This window comes from Trachypithecus francoisi, unplaced genomic scaffold (genome assembly GCF_009764315.1).
Source record: "Trachypithecus francoisi isolate TF-2019V2 unplaced genomic scaffold, Tfra_2.0 Lachesis_group1, whole genome shotgun sequence".
Taxonomy (NCBI): domain Eukaryota; kingdom Metazoa; phylum Chordata; class Mammalia; order Primates; family Cercopithecidae; genus Trachypithecus; species Trachypithecus francoisi.
This window is the reverse complement of record NW_022681454.1, coordinates 37,603,221-37,623,515: the sequence shown is the minus strand read 5'-3', so window position 1 is coordinate 37,623,515 and position 20,295 is coordinate 37,603,221. Positions and strand designations below refer to the sequence as shown.

At 40.8% G+C, this 20,295-nt stretch overlaps 1 protein-coding gene across 1 annotated transcript in view; it reads right to left on the bottom strand.

The window, feature by feature from the left end:
- Positions 1-20,295, bottom strand: part of PGM2 (phosphoglucomutase 2) — a 36,527-nt gene that overhangs the window by 12,271 nt on the left and 3,961 nt on the right. Inside the window, exons 3-12 of the mRNA XM_033213952.1 lie at positions 16,096-16,202; positions 13,066-13,150; positions 10,742-10,825; positions 10,414-10,607; positions 6,198-6,387; positions 5,035-5,132; positions 3,667-3,847; positions 3,483-3,576; positions 1,994-2,123; positions 252-441 (exon numbers count right to left, since the gene is read on the bottom strand). Coding sequence (XP_033069843.1) covers positions 252-441; positions 1,994-2,123; positions 3,483-3,576; positions 3,667-3,847; positions 5,035-5,132; positions 6,198-6,387; positions 10,414-10,607; positions 10,742-10,825; positions 13,066-13,150; positions 16,096-16,202 — 1,353 coding nt within the window. The remainder of the gene's footprint in view (positions 1-251; positions 442-1,993; positions 2,124-3,482; positions 3,577-3,666; positions 3,848-5,034; positions 5,133-6,197; positions 6,388-10,413; positions 10,608-10,741; positions 10,826-13,065; positions 13,151-16,095; positions 16,203-20,295) is intronic.

Sequence of the window (20,295 nt, the reverse complement as noted above, 5' to 3'; positions counted from 1 at the left end):
TTGCCATGTTGGCCAGCCTGGTCTCGAACTCCTGATCCTCAAGTGATTTGCCCACCTCAACCTCCCGAAGTGGTGGGATTACAGGCATGAGCCACCACACCCGGCTTCCATATATTTTTTATAGCTTATTTATAATCACGCCTAAGTGCCTAAAATCAGTTTCAGTTAATTGTATGATTAAACAATTTGTTCAAATTATTTTAAAAGGTAAATAGAAAAGAGGTTGGTTGAGAAGAGAAGACATTACTTACAGCTTTCTTATCAGGCTGGCTATCATCATAGCCAGTTGTAAGGTCCCTAATGGCAGAAATTTCAAATTTGCCACAAGCTTTTGGATAATTATTTTTTCCATCGTAGTTTCTGAGGTTTTCAAACAATTTCTTAATGGTGTCTTGATCATGGCAGATAAAATAGGAAGCTTTAGTAATATGGTAGCCATACCTATCAAACAAATACAAAGTCATGCATATGAGGAACAAATACTTTTGTAGGGTGGACACAGAACATGTACCAACCAGTGTATTCTAAAATAAATATGGCTGGGAGTGGTGGCTCACGCCTGTAATCCCAGCACTTTCTGAGGCCAAGGCAGGCGAATCACCTGAGGTCAGGAGTTTGAGACCAGCCTGCCCAACATGGTGAAACCTCGTCTCTACTAAAAATACAAAACTTAGCCGGGTATGGTGGCAGGCACCTGTAGTCACAGCTACTCTGGAGGCTGAGGCAGGAGAATCGCTTGAACCCAGGAGGTGGAGAATTCAGTGAGCCAAGATTGTACCATTGCACTCCAGCCCGGGCAATGTGAGACTCCGTCTCAAAAGAATAAAATAAAAATAAACATAAAAATAAAAATAAAATAAATAAATAAAATAAAAAATAATAAAATAAATGTAATAGCCATAACTGACTCCAAAGGAATAATTTTTAAAAGACCATTAAAAAAGAGGGCCAGCCCAGGCGCAGTGGCTCATGCCTGTAATCCCAGCACTTTGGGAGGCTGAGATGGGTGGATCACCTGAGGTTAGGAGTTCAAAACCAGCCTGGCCAACATGGTGAAATCCTCAGCTACTAAAAATACAAAAATTAGCTAGGTGTGGGGACGCCTGTAATCCCAGCTACTCGGGAGGCTGAGGTAGGAGAACTGCTTGAACCTGGGAAGCAGAGGTTGCAGTAGGCCGAGATCATGCCACTGCACTCCAGCCTGGGTGACAGAGCAAGACTCCGTCTCAAAAAAAGAAAAAAAGAGAGGTCCAACAATCTACCCCAGGGATCACCAAATGACTGCCTGGTCTTCCACCTGCATTTGCACAGAGAGCCATGTCACACCCATCACTTTCTGTATTATCTCTGGATGCTTATGCACCACACAGACAAGGCAGAGTTGAGTAATTGCTACAAAAAATAAATAGATGTACTATGAAGACATTTAATCTTTTTTGACATTGGACACTTAAAATCACATTCTTTCATGTTGTCATTTGTTAAGAATTAATGCAATCAGGAATAGTAATTACTAAGTGGTTAAGTATCAAAAGGAAAAGGTGATCTCTTTAGTTTTTTTTTTTTTTTTTGAGACAGAGTTTAGCTCTTGTCGCCCAGGCTGCAGTGCAATGGCGCAATCTCGGCTCACTGTAACCTCTGCCTCCCAGGTTCAAGCAATTCTCCTGCCTCAGCCTCCCGAGTAGCTGGGATTACAGGGGCCCCCCACCACCATGCCCAGCTAATTTTTGTACGGTTAGTAGAGATGGGGTTTCACCATGTTGGCCAGTCTGGTCTCAAACTCCTGACTTCAGGTGACCCACCTGCCTCAGCCTCCCAAAGTGCTGGGATTACAGGCATGAGCCACTGTGCCCTGCCTTATTTAATTTTTATACGAAATAGAATTCATCACCAAAATAAGAGCATTAGAAAGGATATTAGTATCTCATGCATAAGTGCATAACAGAACATTTCAAAATATTATTTCATTCCAACAGAGTCAATAACAACTTACTCCACATAAATGGCCTTTAGTTGCTGAGACAAAGACAAATTCTTGGTTGCTAGAAAGCTAGCCAACTCTGCACTTATGACAGCGGCACTGACTCCATCTTTGTCCAGAACAAAAGGGCAGCACATGTATCCTGCAGAAACACACGTCACGTCATACATACATCTATACAATACAGTGTCAAACCACATGTGAGTATGAATCCTGGCTACTGCATATTAGAGGTTGTAGAGTGTTGCGTATATGCTCGTTTCTCATTAACTACCTTATGTTTAAGACTTTAGCCCACTGCCTAGCCCACAGCAGGCCTTCGAGAAGTATTTGCTGAAGAACCTGCAAGATTTTCCCTCCTGGCCACGTGGTGCTCAATCACTAGAGTCATGAAACTCCTTCCAGCTCATGAAATTGTTTCTAATTGTCCTGGTCAATACATATCTCTTTCTTCTTTGAATCCCAATAGTATTTGTTAGTTACATTATTCATTTTGACATCTGGCCTATACTCTTGTGTGTGATTACTTAACTAAATCTATCTAAGCTGCTGTAGGCTAAGGTCAGTGCCATCATTTCTTTTAGAGTCACTGAGTAATAGACATGCAATTAATACTTGATAAATGAATGTAAGAAAATATTTTCTAAAATAAAAATCTATGGAAAGACAAGTCTGCCAAATCTGACAATAAACGAGCAGAACCTGAGCGATGACACTTTCTTCAATCAGTTAAATCGTGTGTTAGTGTTGCAGAGAATATACAAATGAATATAAATAAATCTAATGCATAATAGTTTTTACTAAATTAATAGCTTAAAAGCATTTGGTACAATGTGAATTTCAAATTTCTATAGCTAGCTCTCCTTTCTGTTCATTTATATTGACAGTTTAGGACAAGGGTTTTTCTGTCATTCTGGCTGGACCTGGTTCGTCCTTTTGGGTGACTATCATTTTGATGACAGCAGCAAACCATGCCTTCCTTCTCCCTTCCTCTGCATAGACCCTAGCATAGATCCTCATTAGCACTTTCGGAGGAGGATGGACTTTAAATACCACAGGGTTTAGGCCTGGATATTTAACACCACAGTGGAGGAAACATCACAACTCCCAAAATCCACACACTGGCAGTCACAACTCCCAAAATCCACACACTGGCAGTCACAACTCCCAAAATCCACACACTGGCAGTCACAACTCCCAAAATCCACACACTGGCAGTCACAACTCCCAAAATCCACACACTGGCAGTCACGCATACAATATCACTGTTTTCAGTCATTCAGGCCAAGGATTCTGACATGAATGACTTGGTTGTTTTTCAGACATTACTTTTTGCTGTAAATCATCTGAGATGTCAATTTTGGAGTAGGACAGTTCGACATTCAACCTGAGTGCTGGAGAAGCAAAATAAACCGCGTTTCACTGTGGATCTTTGAATCCAAATGCAAACTTTTCCTTTTGCTTTGTAACCAATTCCTTAATGTTCATGATCACTTCTTACCAATAGCTTCTTCAAATGCAAATAAGACCGTTTTCCCCTGGTCTATTAGCTGTTTGGCTCTGTTTCCCATCCACTTAAAGCCAGTCAATGTTTCCTAAAGGGATAATCAAAATGAGGAAGACATGCCTTAGATCTTCTACAGAGCAGATGAAAGGAAAATGAGTGAATCCCAGAAACAACTTACCTCAAAATGAAAACCTTCCTTTAAGGCAATGGCCCGCAAGATTTTAGAGGAGACGGTGCTGGACAACATGTACGTGTCTCTGAGAGCACTGCGATCCTGGTTCTTCTCTTTCCAAGATGTAAAAAGCCACCAGCCCAAGAGGGCCCCCAACTCATTGCCTGAAAACACCCTCCATTCACCACTGAAAGAAAAAAAACAACTATTCATTTCCATAATCTTAAGGAAGACTCTAGAGTGTCATGGGGATAAACAACTTAGCAAACAAAGCCTCAAAGTATTTTCTGCAAGGCTGTTCTTGTTATTCATCATCTTTAAATAACTGGTCAGAAATGTAACTGCCATTTTACAAACATCTGAGCAGCTACCATATATATCAGCCAGTTTGCCTGAACAGACAGCCTGTCTTTGAAGACTGTATAAAATAAGTATGTCAGACATGACACACAATGGCTCTATATTAATCTCTGGCAAAGCCTTTGGTTTTAAATATAACAAATATGCTGGCAAGATCCCCCATACATAAGTTTTGCTATCTCAATTTCTGGACTGGTTAGTGTTGCTGATTCTGAGACAGGACAGCTCAGTACCACTTAAGATCAAGCTCCGTCCTAAATGGTCAGAACATCAGAGAAAAGGTGTGCGATTTCTGCTTCTCTTGGCAGTCCAGATGGCTAAAAGTAAATCGCATCTATCAGGATGTATCACCTTAGCTTAACTTTCTCAACACTGACATAGAATGGAATCTGTTTTATCACCATCTAAAAACCCTGCCATTTCAGCAGCAGCACCCTCCTGCCCCCAAAACATCACACAGGCTACCTGACACCCAAAATAGCTTGGGCCCTGCCTACCTTTCAACTTTAGCCCCCACGTACTTACTTCTCCTTTGTTCAAACTCTATGGTCAGACTTGTCTTAAACACTGTGCCGATACCCCACAGGAATTCCTCCCTGGTCTGTCCAAACTAAACTCAGCATCTCCTTGAAGACACAGCTCCCTCCTAAACCCCTCAGCAAATACTGAAGCACACAGCTAGCTCCAAAGTGCTTTACCCTCATTAGACACTGAGACATTACTTATAATAAAATCAATTATAAAATGAGAAGTTCCCAAATAGGAACTTCAATTTGAAACACATACTGGCTTGATTTACTCTGCATTATGCTTGCCAATCACGTAACCTCCCCCCACACTACATCTCTATCTTGCTCTCCATCAGAAGACTCCACAGGAGGTTCAGTGAAACGATCATTTGCAAAATAAATGGGAAATGTTTCCAAATAGGTCTCGTCTCCCCAGGAACATTTTACCAATGAAGAGATCAGCCTTCATATGTTCTATAATACAGGTAATCACAATTAATTTTACCTGTCTTGCTTTTCTGCCACAGCAAGTCTATCAGCATCCGGGTCATTTGCTAAAACAATTCTGGCCTTGGTTTTGTCAGCCAAAGCAAAAGATAAAGTCTAAAGAAGAATAGGAAAATAAAAGATTATTTAATCAAGAATCGAGCATATGGTAGTCTTTAAAAACATTCAGTTCCTTAAGAACTCAAGAGGTCTTTCCGCTCTTAGAAAGATAATATAAGACCAACCAAGCCCAGCTCCAGAAGTGAAATTTAGCAAACAAAAGCTACAGCTGGTCTTGGTTGGCCACATGGTATCTTCCTAAGTCAGAGGTCAGATAATGGGAGCATTGGTGTGTGAACCAAGCCTACCAGTGTGCCCGCTGCGCATGTGCCAGTAGGTGTGAGGTTGGACTGGTATTTCCAGGCATTGCCGTGTGATCAGTCTCACAAATAAAACAAAATAAACTGATTCTCTGAATACCACTGCTACCCCAACCTTTAAAAATGTTATAGGAACCATACTGTAAGCAACACTTCTTCATATCAGAAAAATGACAAGAAATAAAAATCATAACCTGATAAAATTTCACTCTATTACTGCTTCCTTTTGGCATTAAGGAGACACAGCAAATTAAATTAAATTAAATTAATTGAATTTGAAGCACCATTTAGAGCTCAGTTCTCATATCCTGATCCTGGGATGTTTAATTTGAAAGATCCTTTAAGAAATGAATGACTAACAAATATACATATTTCCTTTTTTTTTTTTTGAGACAGAGTCTCGCTGTGTCACCCAGGCTGGAGTGCAGTGGTGCAATCTCAGCTCACTGAAACCTCCGTCTGCCCGGGTTCAAACAATTCTAATGCCTCAGCCTCCCAAGTAGCTGGGATTACAGGCATGTACCACCACACCCAACTAATTTTTGTATTTTTAGCAGAGACGGAGTTTTGTCATGTTGGCCAGGCTGTTCTCGAACACCTGACCTCAAGTGATCCGCCTGCCTTGGTCTCCCAAAGTGCTGGGATTACAGGCATGAGACGCTGCACCCAGCCATATATACATATTTCCACGCTGAAATTAGTTTTTCTTCAGCACAATGAAAACACATAAAATGTATTTTACTTGACAGTAATAGTTTTGAATATAAAAGCAGATTTCATAATTTAAAAAAAATTAGGTTACCAAGACACCTTTCCCCTCTTCGGGATTCGGGTATTTCACCGTTGGAAACTCAGGATCCGGATCTTTCTGTTCAGGAACAGCCTCAGGAGGAACAAGGTCAAAAGCCTTGAAAGCTGACTGCACAAAGTTATGACCCACCCCATGGACAGAGGTGTGCACAAACTTCACCTTCGTCTCCCTGTTCACGCTCCTAGAATCAGACACACCATGGAAAATGATAAAAGGTAGAAACAGGTCTCTCAAAACTGCAAGGTTTGCAAGAATGTATAAGACAACTGAAAATCTTTCTAATTCCATTTCAAAAAAAACAAAACGTATCTATTCTCTCCCAGATATACATATTCCCTCCCTCAACATACTCAAGTTTTAAATTCTACTCTGTATTTTCAGCAAATCTGATTATTTCAGGTTTTGTTTTATGTATCCCATCCACAGTGAGATACAAAGAAGAACCTCAAGCTCATGTTCCTACACGAGACTCACTGCTGGCCTGACAGGTGCCCTGACAGTGCCAGAGCCAGCCCGGGACAGTTCCTTCCAGGGCTCCACACACCCATACATCCCCAAAGCGACAGATTCCCAAATGTCTTTTATCAGCTGCAGAAATGATTTTTAAAATGTCCTTTTTAACAAAATGTGTTGGGTTATCTCATAAATAAAGATATAAAAAATAAAACTTTTACCTTGGGAGGCCAAGGCGGGCAGATCACCCGAGGTCAGGAGTTCGAAACCAGCCTCACCAACATGGAGAAACCCCATCTCTACTAAACATACAAAATTAGCTGGGCACGGTGGCGCATGCCTGTAATCCCAGCTACTTGGGACACTGAGGCAGGAGAATCGCTTGAACCTGGGAGGCGGAGGTTGCAGTGAGCCGAGATCGTGCCATTGCACTTCAGCCTGGGCAACAAGAGCGTAACTCCGTCTCAGGAAAAAAAATATAAAAAATAATAATAATAAAAAATAAAACTTTTTGTTTGCCAAGTAACAATCCTGTTTGATACCGTGCCATGACTTAGGGACTTCATACAGACTAACAACAGATATCAAAATTAACAAGAGAAGTTACCGAAAAATAAAAGGCTTAAAAACTTCCAATGCTCTGATGACTGGATTCTTAGGTTACTATCTATTTCTTTTGGGAATGAATAAATGAACACGGTCTTATCTAAGAGAATGGTGGTTTAAAACAAGCATACCCTGAAAATAAAATGCATCTGGGAAAATAAATACGTATGATTAGGGAGGAAAAATCTGGAAAAACAACTCTCTTGGATTTTAAAATACATAATAAACCTATAGTAATTAAAACAGCTTGGTACTAGATATAAAAAGGCAGATTAAAGGAACAGAATAGAGAATTCAGAAGTTAACCTAATTTGAAATGGGAAATGAACACAGAAGTAATAATGCTAAGTGGTTAACATGCTCTGGAGTCAGAGTCTGAATTTAAATCCTGGAGCTTGGCCATCTATAAGCCGTGTGACTGTTGGCTATTAACCACTCTTCCTTACAGTTTTCTCATCTATAACATGCATGATAATATACTATAATTTACTGGCATTACTCTGAGGATTAAAATGAAATTACATGTTGACCGGGCACAGTGGCTCACTCCTCTAATCCTAGCACTTTGGGAGGCCGAGGCTGGTGGATTGCTTGAGCTCAGGAATACAAGACCAGCCTGGGCAACATGGTGAAACCCCATATCTACAAAAAAAAATATAAAAAAATGAGGAGGGCATGGTGGCGCACAACTGTAGTCCCAGCTACTTGGAGGGCTGAGGCAGGAGCATTCCCTGAACCTGGGAGGTTAAGGCCGCTGTGAGCCAAGATCATGCCACTGCACTCCAGCCTGGGTGACAATGTGAGATCCTGTCTCAAAAAAAAAAGAAAAAAAATTACATGTGAAGGGTCTCCAGCAACTATCTGATACACAATAAGCACTTGATTAACGTTAGAAATTGTTTCATAAAAGTGACCTTTCCAATTAGTCAAAAAAAAAAAAAAATTCTTCCACTGATGTTGGTACAACCGCAAACCTTTTAGAAAAAACCTATAATCTGCTTTCCTACTTCATGCCCCATATAAAATTAAAAATCACTAATGAAACAGAAGATTGAAATATTATAAAACACAAACATGAAAGTTCTACAGAAAGAACAAGCGAAATTTTTTGTGTTACTTTAATAATTTTGTTATACAGCGTGTCTTCCTAAGCATGACATAAAACACAGAAGCTATAAAATAAGAGTAATAAATATTATACAAATTTGTAAACAGTTCAGCAAAGAGTTTCAATAAAAAATTCCAAAGATAACAACAGAAGAGAAAACATCTCAAAAACATATATTATATATATTTTTATATGTATATATTATATGTATATATGTATTTATATTATAAACAAAGATATTTATAAATATGAAAGGTGAACAAATACATAGAAATATATAGGTTAAAGAATACAAATAAAAGTGAGCTATTACTTTCAACTAGCAAATCAGGAAAAATGAGAAATTGGATCACAGCGCAGGAGGAAATGTAGATATCATATGCTGTCACCATCTACTGCTGGTGGGAGCACCAACTGGTATATTTTTGGCGGTCAATTTGCTAAGCACTATCAACTTTGCGAATGCATAGACAATTCTGATGCCAGAAAGTTACCTTACGGATATGCATGCGCACACACATGCACGTGCGCGCATACACACACACACACTCAAGCAACTGTTCACAAGGGGGGTTGACTCCTGAGCTACTGGGCGTGGAAAACCAGAAATGCCTCATTTTTCATGAAGTTAAATCAGAGGGGCAGAGGGAAAGTTCACAGATGTGTTTTGTCTGGACTACACACCATTGAAAAAAATGGTACAACATGTAGGAATTAGGAGATTTCACACACAAAATGCAGGTTTCTGGTTTTTTTGGGAAGAGGAGAACTCAGATGATCTGGCAACTGGGACCTATATTTTCATGTGGGTAACACTCGGCTGGCATGGCTGCTCCCTTCAGGAGGGACTGGGCTTTCATACTCTGCACTGGAGTGGACACCATCAGCTGATCCAACAAATACAGTATCAAAGACACCTACAAGTTCAGTTTCTTTGAATCCATGGTTCCTTGCTAGGGGGACAATCAGGAGGGGTGGGACCTACAGCATACTTAAGAAGACACTACTGTCACTCTGCTAGACCACTTCCTACCTGACGGTAAGGACTGAGTCTGTGTCACTGAGTTAAACACACCGGTGCAGCAGCCTTTAAGACAGAAAGTCGGGACTAATAGGGACTAACATAGGAAGGTGTCGGTGACAAATTAACTGGGGGGAAAAGTGCACAGAACAAACCACACACACATACTATATTCCCATTTATGGTTTTGAAGTATATTATACATATATACATGTGCTTGCATATGCACAGAAAATTTTTGGAAAGATAGAAAAATATCAGTGTTTCCTATTCCAGACTTTCGAGCAAGTTTTTAAAACATACATATGTATGTACACACACACTGACATGTATGAATATGTATGAATCACATACATATACGGAATCTATAACAGGTCAGCAAACTAAGGCCTATGGGCAAGCCACCACTTCTGTCTGCACTCCTTCACTGACATTTCATCTATGACGGCTTTTGTACTAAAACAGCAGCAGAGTTGAGTAGTTGAGAAAGAGTCCATGTGGCCCTCAAAGCCAAAAATATTTACTATCTGTCCCTTTAAGAAAAGTTTGCCAAGGCCTGATCTACAGCCTCTAAAATCAGATGCGGCTAGGTGGGCATGGTGGCTTACACCTGGAATCCCAGCACTTTGGGAGGCCAAGGCCGGTGGATCACTTGAGGCCAGGAGTTCAAGACTAGCCTGGCCAACATGCCAATACCTTATCTCTATTAAAAATACAAAAAAACTAGCTGGGTGCAGTGGCTCACGCCTGTAATCCCAGCTATTTGGGAGGCTGAGGCACAAGAATCGCTTGAATCTAGAAGGCAGAGGTTGTAGTGAGCCAAGATCGTGCCACTGCACTACAGCCTGGGTGACAGAGTGAGACCCTGTCTCAAAATAAGGAAACAAAATAAAATAAAATCAGATGCACCTGTAGTACATGAACCAATTAAAGAGAAAAACTTCATGAACACTGATAGAATTTGGCTGAATTACATAAACTTAACTAACTCAAGGCCAGTGAAGACATAATTTGTTTACCTGTGGAAACAGTACTTTTTAAGGTCTTCAAAGTAGTCATTATTGATGGAAGCACTCGGATCGTGAAGAAGTGGACTGCTATCAATTAAAGAGTCGTCCCAAGCTTGAGGCCACGGTTCTAGGTTTTCTTCAATAGCTTGAGAAATCCCTTTATCATGAGGAGAGATGATCTGAGCTCCATTATCCCAATAGACCTAGAGAACCCACGAACACATTCAGAAGGTTTACCGTTAAAGGAAATAAGGCACCTATTACCCATGGTTCCAAAGAATACAGATACAGGATTCCTACAGAAGGATGTACGTGTGGAGTAGAAAAAGGAAAATACCTTATAACCATTATCCTGCTTTGGATTGTGAGATGCAGTTATCATGATTCCAGCACAAAGTTTCAAGCGTGATACTGTGAAGGGCTATAACATAGCAGGAAACAAGAATAAACAGTTTTTAACAAAAAGAAGCAGATATCCTTAAAATGTCTATTTTATACTGTTCATGCCAACTTGCTCCCTTTTAATAAATGTAATATATAAATAGCATAATATTTTTGAGCCACACCCCAGCAGTATGCAACTACCCTTAGAACTAACTAGTTGCTCAAAATTCCAGGATGCATTTCCAAATAAGAAAGGTGAGTAATTTCCTCAGTGCCTTCTCATTCCATCTTCTACTTGGTTAAGCTAGAAAATTATTCAAACACAACAATGTCTAAGCCTCCATTCCAACGCTTTCAAGGCTTCTACCTGAGACAGAAGTTTGTGGATTCAATTTACTACCTCCAACTGCTTCTCCCTCTTCTCCTCTTTCTCATTTGCTTTTAAGGAAAAGGTTGAGAAAAACATTGAGGGGCTGGGGGTGATGGCTCACGCCTATAATCCCACCACTTTGAGAGGCCGAGACAGGTGGATCACTTGAGGTCAGGAGTTCAAGACCAGCCTGGCCAACATGGTGAAACCCTGTCTCTACCAAAAATACAAAAGAATTAGCCAGGCATGGTGGCAGGCGCCTGTAATCTCAGTAACTTGGGAGGCTGAGGCAGGAGAATCACTTGAACCCGGCAGGCGGAGGTTGCAGTGAGCCAAGATCGTGCCACCGCACTCCAGCCCTAACTCTTTTTGAGACAAAAGTGAAACTCTGTCTCAGAAAAAAAAGTTGAGGGAATGGAGAATGCTCTTACATGTTGCTCATTCATCTCTCACTCCAGGGTTATTTATATTTCAATTTAACTCCCATCTCTACTACTTCCCAAAGTGGGAGGAGGGGCTGGATTATTCCCCCATTATGGCAAATGACATTGATTATACACAGGCAACCTGAGATTTAAATTGTCTGTCCCCTCCACCCTCCCACCAAGAATCATTGCAGTCACTCAACCCCCTGGAAGTTATGTCATATCTCTCAGGTGTCCTGGGCCAAAGAAAAGAGAAGAATGACTCCTCAGTGTGGACAAAGGATCATGGCACACTGGATCAATTCATGTCTGACATAAAATTAATAGCTATTAACGCTTAGTACAGAAGGTAATTAGGATGCTTGAACAGATGATAATTTTTCCATCAAACAATAAAACTTGAACTACATTTAGATGTGAATAGTGTGTGTACCAGGTTATTTACAGCCTAGGGGTGCTGCATCTACCTGTCAGTGCACTAGAGCCAGCAAACACAAAATGAGTTGGAATCTCCTTCTGTAGCGATACAGTCTCATTTCTACTAGATGCAAGTAACTGCATCCAAATCACATTTTTCAAAATGTATTTTCAGCATCTGGCCCAGCTCTTAAAAGTTTTGTCTATGTCAAAGTAACAGCTGTCATAGTCCCTACTGTCTTTTTCTTCAGATTGTGCTACACAAAGGATCTGATGAAAGTCTTACTCAAATATGCCGAACATGCTCTCTGTGCTAGCCATGAATAGTATTTAGAATAAAACATTTGTATAAAACAGGGGTGCATCAGCTTGTCAAAAATATTCATGACAAGACAGGGTTTGAGGTGAATTCAGATTTCGACCCAAGAAGTTTCTTAATTGTGATAGCTGAGAAAAAGAACTACAAACCAAATTTAAAAACGGAGAAAAGGCCAGGTGCGGTGAGTCACGCCTGTAATACCAGCACTTTGGGAGGCCAAGGCAGGCGGATGACCTGAAGCCAGGAGTTCGAGACTAGCGTAGCCAATGTGGTGAAATCTCACTTCTACTAAAAATGCAAAAACTAGCTGGGTGTGGTGGCAGGCGCCTGTAATCCCAGCTACTTAGGAGGCTGAGGTAGGAGAATTGCTTGAACCCAGGAGATGGAGGTTACAGTGAGCCAAGACTGCACCATCGCACTCCAGCCTGGGCAACAGAGCGAGACTCTGTCTCAAAAAAAAAATTTTTTTTTTTGCTAACTCACTCAAATATCCTTAGAATGCAAACAAAAGGAAAACTGCACTTCAAAAAAACCAATTCCAATGAATCAAAAGTTGAATACCAGAGAAATATTACCAGGATGTGGGAGAAACATTCCAGGAGAGAAAAGAAAATGCCTAGTATATGCCAAGGAGCTCCTCTGTCATTCAAACAGTCCAATCCCAATAGCCCTAAAGACTGTCAAATTCAGCCAAGTCCCATCCCTGATCATGTGACAGGAAATTATGAAAGGAAATGGCTACTTACCACAAAGGGGGTTGGCGTTATATCAGAAAAGAGGTACACAGGAATCCCCTGACTGATAAATGTGGTTGCAGCAAGTCGGGCAAACCTGCGAATGCAGAGTGCCAGGGAAGAAAAGGAGAGTTGAGTGATCAGGACTGTGAGAGATGGAAAGAAGGGAATGAATGCTGAATGTTCTTTAGGGTGAATGCAGCAGCCAGATCAAGGATAGCATTTATTACAATCTTTACCCTGGCATGGGACAGTAAAGCTGAAGGACTCTCAGGAGTCATCTCATTTCACTCTTTTGTTTTACAGAAATGGCACTAAAGCCAAGAAAGGCCAGGCCCCTTTCCCTGGGTCTAACAGCCACTTAGTGGCGGAGCCAGGCTGCATCCCAGCCTTTCAGCTCTCCATCTATCTCAGTGGTTCTCAGCCAGGGCAAGTCTGCACCTTCTCCTTCCAGGCATCTGAAATGTCTGGAAACATTTTTGCCTGTCACACTGGGGAACAGAGAGAGCTCCTACTGGCAGCTAGTAGGGAGAGGTCAGGGGTGCTGCTAAACACCTTACAATGTGTCCCACAACCACAAAAAAATCACCCAGCCACTGTGCAGTCACAAGTCAACAGAGCAGAGGCTGAAAATCCCCGCCTAAGCCTATCACAATCCAGCGTACACCACACAGACTGGAAATTGATTAGAGATTGCTTTATTTGAAATATAAGACATCCTGGAGTATGCATGTGTGTATATACACACACACACACACAAACACACACACACACACACACACCCCCATACACGTATATACATCTTGGTTCCAATCAGCCTTTGAAAGAAAACTTAATTATTTGACATTTTTCTCAACTTCCACAGAAACTTGCTCAGGGCAAGACACAGAAATGGCATCAAATCTTCCTTCAAGCTGGTGTAAAATACATTACCACAAATAAATGAGCAATTTACTCACAATGAACAACATTATACCATCCTTGTGGGTTAAACAATCAGATCATTCATCCTCTCCCCAAATACTTCTTGAGCACTAGCTTCATCGAACAGTATTCTGAAGGCTGCCTGGGGCACAAAGAGCAGATCTCCACTCTCTCTCTCTACGTTACAAATGTGCACAAAAAACGCAATGCGTTCTCTGCATGTACTTAACAGTTACTGCTTACGTTCCCCACTAGATACTTAAAATTGGAAGATTAAAGAATAAACATTTCTTTGGGCAAAATTCAGAAACTGCAATAGTTTCCAACTCCTTATGAAGATTCCTTTCACTCATTATGAATATCTTACTATGTGTTGGTTAAACACTTACGTTACGATCTCTAAATGTCTCACGCCTTGTAGGTAATAGAGTAGCCTTGAGTTCCACTCCATCCCATCCCATCAAACTCTGAGACTTGAACCATAAGCTTAAATCAGTAACATCACTCACTTTAAGGAAATGATAGGGACCTAAGCTAGGGCAAAAAAATCTGTACCTTAATTGATAATATTAACATATCTCTGAAGGTTGCATCAACCAGAAGCAGGGCAGTCAGCCTAAAATGAAGAAATTTAAGCTCAGTAGGTAGATTTAGCCACATATAAGCACTGTGCATGCTCTGAGCAAAGGATCTGACCTGCCCTGGGGTGGCAGAGGAACATGGTCATGATTTAGTTCTAACTGTATATCCACTAACTGTAAATGACAAGCTGATATGCTAGTTTACAACACATCATTCTCTTGTGAATGTAGTTTATGTGCATCTATCCCCCAGAGCTATAACTTTTCTCTTGCTTTACTGACAAAAACCACATTTTTGAGCTGCAAAGCTAAAGACTAAAAACCGTATGCCCCCGAGTTCAACCTGGGGCTGATGCCGCCTGGTGATTTTCTCTGGCTATACACCCTTCCTCACGGTCACACGTTTGTCACCACGAGTGCTTCTGTCTTAGATTGGAAGCTCCTGATGGGCAAATATAGGACTGTATAAACTCATCCAGCTCTGTAAAGTTAATGAGACTTTTCATTAATATTCAATATGTATAATTCTAAGATACTACTAATACTGATACTCTGGAATGATTAAAAATTCATCATAACAGAGGAAGTGTTCAAGTAAAAAAGAGGGTTATGTAACATGGTTAAGGGCAGGGGTTGGTAACTACAGCCCATTTTGTAAATAAAGTTTTACTGGAACACTGCCATGCCCCTGTGTTTATGCATTGTCTATGGATGTTTCCCTGCTTCATGGGAGAATGAGTAGTGGTGATGGGAATCATGTGATACGCAATGTGTATGATATCCACTATTTGCCCTTTAGAGAAAAAGTTTGCTGACCCCTGGTACTAGCCTCCTTAGGTTTAAATTGCGACTCCTGCTTTCACATTATAATCTCAAAGTAAAGTGATGAAAGTGCATACCTTACAGGTTGCTGTGAGGATAGAATGAGTAAATACGTAAGTGTCTGGTTCATAATCAGCACTCAAATGATTGCTGTTATTACTGTTATCATTATCACCATCAGCATCACATGCCTACAGCTACATAACAGAGTCCCACTGGTTTGAGAATGTTTCAGAAATGCAGCTTGACGTGGACATTCAAGAGTGGGAAGGGGGTCATGAGGTTTATGAATAGCACGGTAAAAATTATGTATAAAGTTAATGGGTGCAGCACACCAACATGGCACACGTATACATATGTAACAAACCTGCACATTGTGCACATGTACCCTAGAACTTAAAGTATAATAAAAAAAATTTTTAAAAATTAAAAAAAATTATGTATAACAAGGCAAATGAGAGGATGAAATAATACTCCCAGTTTAAGAAATTTTTGTTTAGATAGGTATTACATTCTAAATTGTCTAAATAATTTTATTTCCTCAACCCAATGTAAAACCAGAATCTTTCAAAGTTGCCAAGAGAAGTTACCCATTGTTTTTATTGTTAAGCAATGAGGCTAATGAATATATTAAAGTCAAGTAATTGAGATGGTGATTGAAATAAAACTGCAAAATAAATTATAAAAGCATCATTTTGTAAAAATGTTTAAATACCTTCTGCTGCTACCCCCACTGGATGGATGGGCTCGGGCGTCAAAGCTGATCACGATGCCTTTCTGCTTTAAGTCACTGAACTGTTTTTCCAGGTATCTGCAAAATCCCTACAAATACGCCATAGATTTAAAAAGTATACGCTTTAACATATTTTTATATATACCATGTAGAAAAATTGGACAAAAATTAAGTTTTCTCAAATTTCATAGAACACTATAGCAGAGGGGGAAAAATTCACCTCAGTAAGGAAAGCAAACTCAACAATAAGAAAATAATAGCTTTGTTTATTATCTACGTGTTTCCGTATTAGGTACTGTGTTAGCCATTGATCACTTAGTAGCTGTTATCTCTAACCTCAGATCGACTTTGTTAGGAAAACTTTTTTTTTCCCCCAGAGACAGGGTCTTGCTCTGTTGCCTAGGCTGGAGTTGCAATGGCATAATCAAAGTTCCTTGCAACCTTGAATTCCTGGGCTTAAGCAATCCTCCCCACTGCCCCCACTCAGCCTCTTCAGAAGCTAGGACCACAAGTGCATGCTACCAGGCCCAACTAAGTTTTAAAAATTTTTTGTAGAGACAGGGTCTTGCTACGTTGCCCAGGTTGGTCTTGAACTACTGTCAAATAATCCTCCTGCCTTCACCTCCCAAAATGCTGGGATTATAGGTGTGGGTCACTGCCCCTGACCAGAAATCCCATTTTACAGATGGTTAAAATAAGGCTCAGAGAGGCACAGTGACTTGTCCTGTTTCAGATATTCGAGTCGCAGAGCCTGGATTTGTACCCAGGGCTGGTGAGAGGTGCTTCAGTGCAGGGCCTAAAAGCACACACTCCAGAAGCACCATCTGTGAGTCTGTACTCCACGCTGCCACCTACAAGCAAATGACAAGTTCCTTAATTTCTTGGTGCCTTAGTTTCCTCTTCTGTAAAACAGGAATAACAATATCTACCTCATAAGGAGCAAACGAATGAAAACATGCAAAGTACTGAGAATTCAACACCAACTAAGTACTATATTAACGGTTTGCTGTTGTAAGCATTATTTTTGTTGTTATTTTCCTTCAAAGCCATATAAAACAAAGAAAACTCTGGTAGACTGGGCAAAAATAATGATTCATTTTACATTATTTATTTCACTTTTGCTAAAGTCTTATTAAAATATATGTAACTCTTTTTCCTTTGAGATGGGGTCTCACTGTGTCTCCCATGCTGGAGTGCAGTGACATGATCACGGTTCACTGCAGCCTCAATCTCTCAGGCTCAAGTAATCCTCTCACCTCAGCCTCCTGACGTGCTGGGACTACAGGCACTTGCCACCACGCCTGGCTAATTTTTAAAAAACAATTTATGTAGAGATGGAATCTTGCCATATTTTCCAGGCTGGTTTTGCCCAGGCTGGTTTCAATTTCTTGGGCTCAAACAATCCTCCTGCCTTGGCCTCCCAAAGTGCTAGGATTATAGGCATGAGCCACCATGCCCAACCCATTACTTTTATTTTGGGTAGGAGGGGATACATCACAGCCTTGTTGCCAGAGCAAAGCTAATTTAGAATGCCTTTAGCTTCTCCTTAACAAATACGTGGCACTGGGATTATCTTCTGAGGCTGAGTGATACAGGGAAATAAGGCCACATGTATTGGTTTCGTGGGTTCCCCAGAAGGTAGCCCCATGCCTGATACTCTAAGACTTACAACAGTGACAGTACCCCTCTTTCTGCTCAACCCTTGAGCTGTGGCCCCAATGCTCCATGGGGCAAAAAGCATTCACACCTCCAGATTCTCTAAAAATCTCAGAGGCCTGCTGAGGATGAGGACCTGAAAGAATGGCCAAGAGAAAAGTGAATTCCTATTCTAGATGAAAGACTCAGTGCGGGGAAGAGAGAGGTTTTCAGAAATAAAATGTTATTATAAAGCATAAGAAGCATGTTTATTTGTTTGACTTCAAAAAGTAGAACTAAGACCAATACGTAAATTCTACAGAAAGGCAGATTTTGGCTTAAAATAATGAAACCATCTTTTAATGAGAATGGTCCAAAGATAGAATGGCCTCTTTCAGAGGACAGTGAGTTTCCCATCACTGGTATGCCATGGCTAAATTAAATAATCTAAGAACACAGAATCCAAAATAGAGCATAAACACAGCATAAATTAATTGGCAGGAAGAAATTGTAACCTCTATCAATGAGGCAAACAATTCAAAAGTTTCCTCCAGTCTCTCTGTCCTGTTTCCTTTGACATATTTTTGAATCACATACATCTGCTTCTTAAACGAACCAGGCAAACTTTGGGGTACCTCAGAATGAGGCTCCACACCCAGAGACCAGCAGGAAGAGCACCTATGCCACCAAGAAAGTCTGACTAGTGAAAAATTACCAATATATTTGTCTATCAGCATTCTACCAGGGAACACTACCCAAGACGGGGTAGAAACCTGGGCTGTTTGTTCTGGGAATCCTCTTGCCTCTAATTTTGAATCCATTCCTAAGATTTTAAAGACATACCTGCTGCTCAGATAAAACTTTCTTAACTCTTCATTTCTCTGTCTCCTATTATAAGTATCCAAGAATAGGCTGAATGAGCACTTCAGAGTGGTGGGGTCGTGGAGAAAATGACCCCAAGTGGTGTCTGGTTGAATTACATGACCTTTAGCATACTGATCATCTTCTTTACCACAGGGTTTACCCCCAGAGAAGACCAATTCTAGGAGAAAAATGGGTAAGATAGTCCTTAACAGGAATACATTTCATTACTCTCAGAAACTAGATGTAGAAAAATACAGGGGAAAAAGCTCTAGGTTAATCTACAATCCCTTAGAAATCCCTAACGATTACGCCCAATGGCAGGTGTAACCAACTGGATTGTCCAAAGATGGCCCTGGTAATATAAGCCATGCCACGTGTTCCTCTTACAATGTGACATTGTGAGAAGTGGGTATCTATGTGCCCTCTCCTTGAATATGAGACAGCCTTACTGACTCACTTTTAACAAACTGAATATGGTAGAAGTGACACTGTGTGACTTTCAAAGCTAGGTCATAAAAGTCAGCACAGCTTCCAACTGGTACATTCTTTCTCTCCCTCTCTGGATACTCCATTGGAAGCCAACCACCATGTTATACGGAAGTCCAGGCCACATGAAGAGGCTCCAGCCCCAGCTAAGATCCCAGCTAATAGCCAGGAATAATTTCAGATGTGTAAATGGAATTCTTCATCTGAGGCCTTCAAATGATTCCAGCCTCCAAACTGGACCAGATGGTACTGAGCGGAGCAGAGACAAGCTGTCCCCACTGAGTTCTACCAAAATTGCAGATTTGTGATCAAAATAAATGTGGTTGTTGTTTTAAACCATTATGTTTTCAGTGATTTGTTATATAGCCCTAGTAACTGGCACAGAAGGCAACCTTATTCATCAGCACAGTTCCTATGTTATCCACAAACCGAATAGGATCCCCTAACTTACCCCATTCTAAGTCTTTCCTCCAGCATCTTAGCGAGCCCTATTACTTAATAAGAATTTGTGACCAGGAGTTCCCATGGCAAATCGTTTTTTTTTTTTTTTTTTTTGAGATAGAGTTTTGCTCTGTTGCCCAGGCTGGAGTCCAGTGGCACAATGTCAGCTCACTACGACCTTGCCTTCCAGGTACAAACAATCCCTCTGTCTCAGCCTCCCAAGTAGCTGGAACTACAGGTGCACACCACCACGCCTGGCTAATTTTTGTATTTTTGGTAGAGACAGGGTTTCACCATGTTGCTCAGGCTGGTCTTGAACTCCTAGGCTCAAGTGATCCGCCTGCCTCAGCCTCCCAAAGTGCTGGGATTACACACATGAGCCATCGTGCCTGGCCCCCATGGTAATTCCATATCCTTGGATAAGCTTTCCTTATTGGAGTTTTGTTACAACATGCCCAGCTTTGCCTTTTATGCTGGGATGTATATGTGAGGCACATGTAATCACTATTAGGCAATTTTTTTCTAGCCTTTCTTTTCCCTGAATTAAAGTGATATTCATCATTAACAGGTCTAAGCTGAAGAAATACTGATAAGATTAATCTGTTCTATTTCATTTCCCTCATAAACAGTACTGCCAATACCCAGTGGAAGTGCTTCTGTTTTCTCAAAGTATCTCTTTCCTAAAAGCTGGGTCTAGACTCTGACAAAAATATTCACAAGTTAAGGCAAGGAAACTCAGACTCAATCCAGACTATA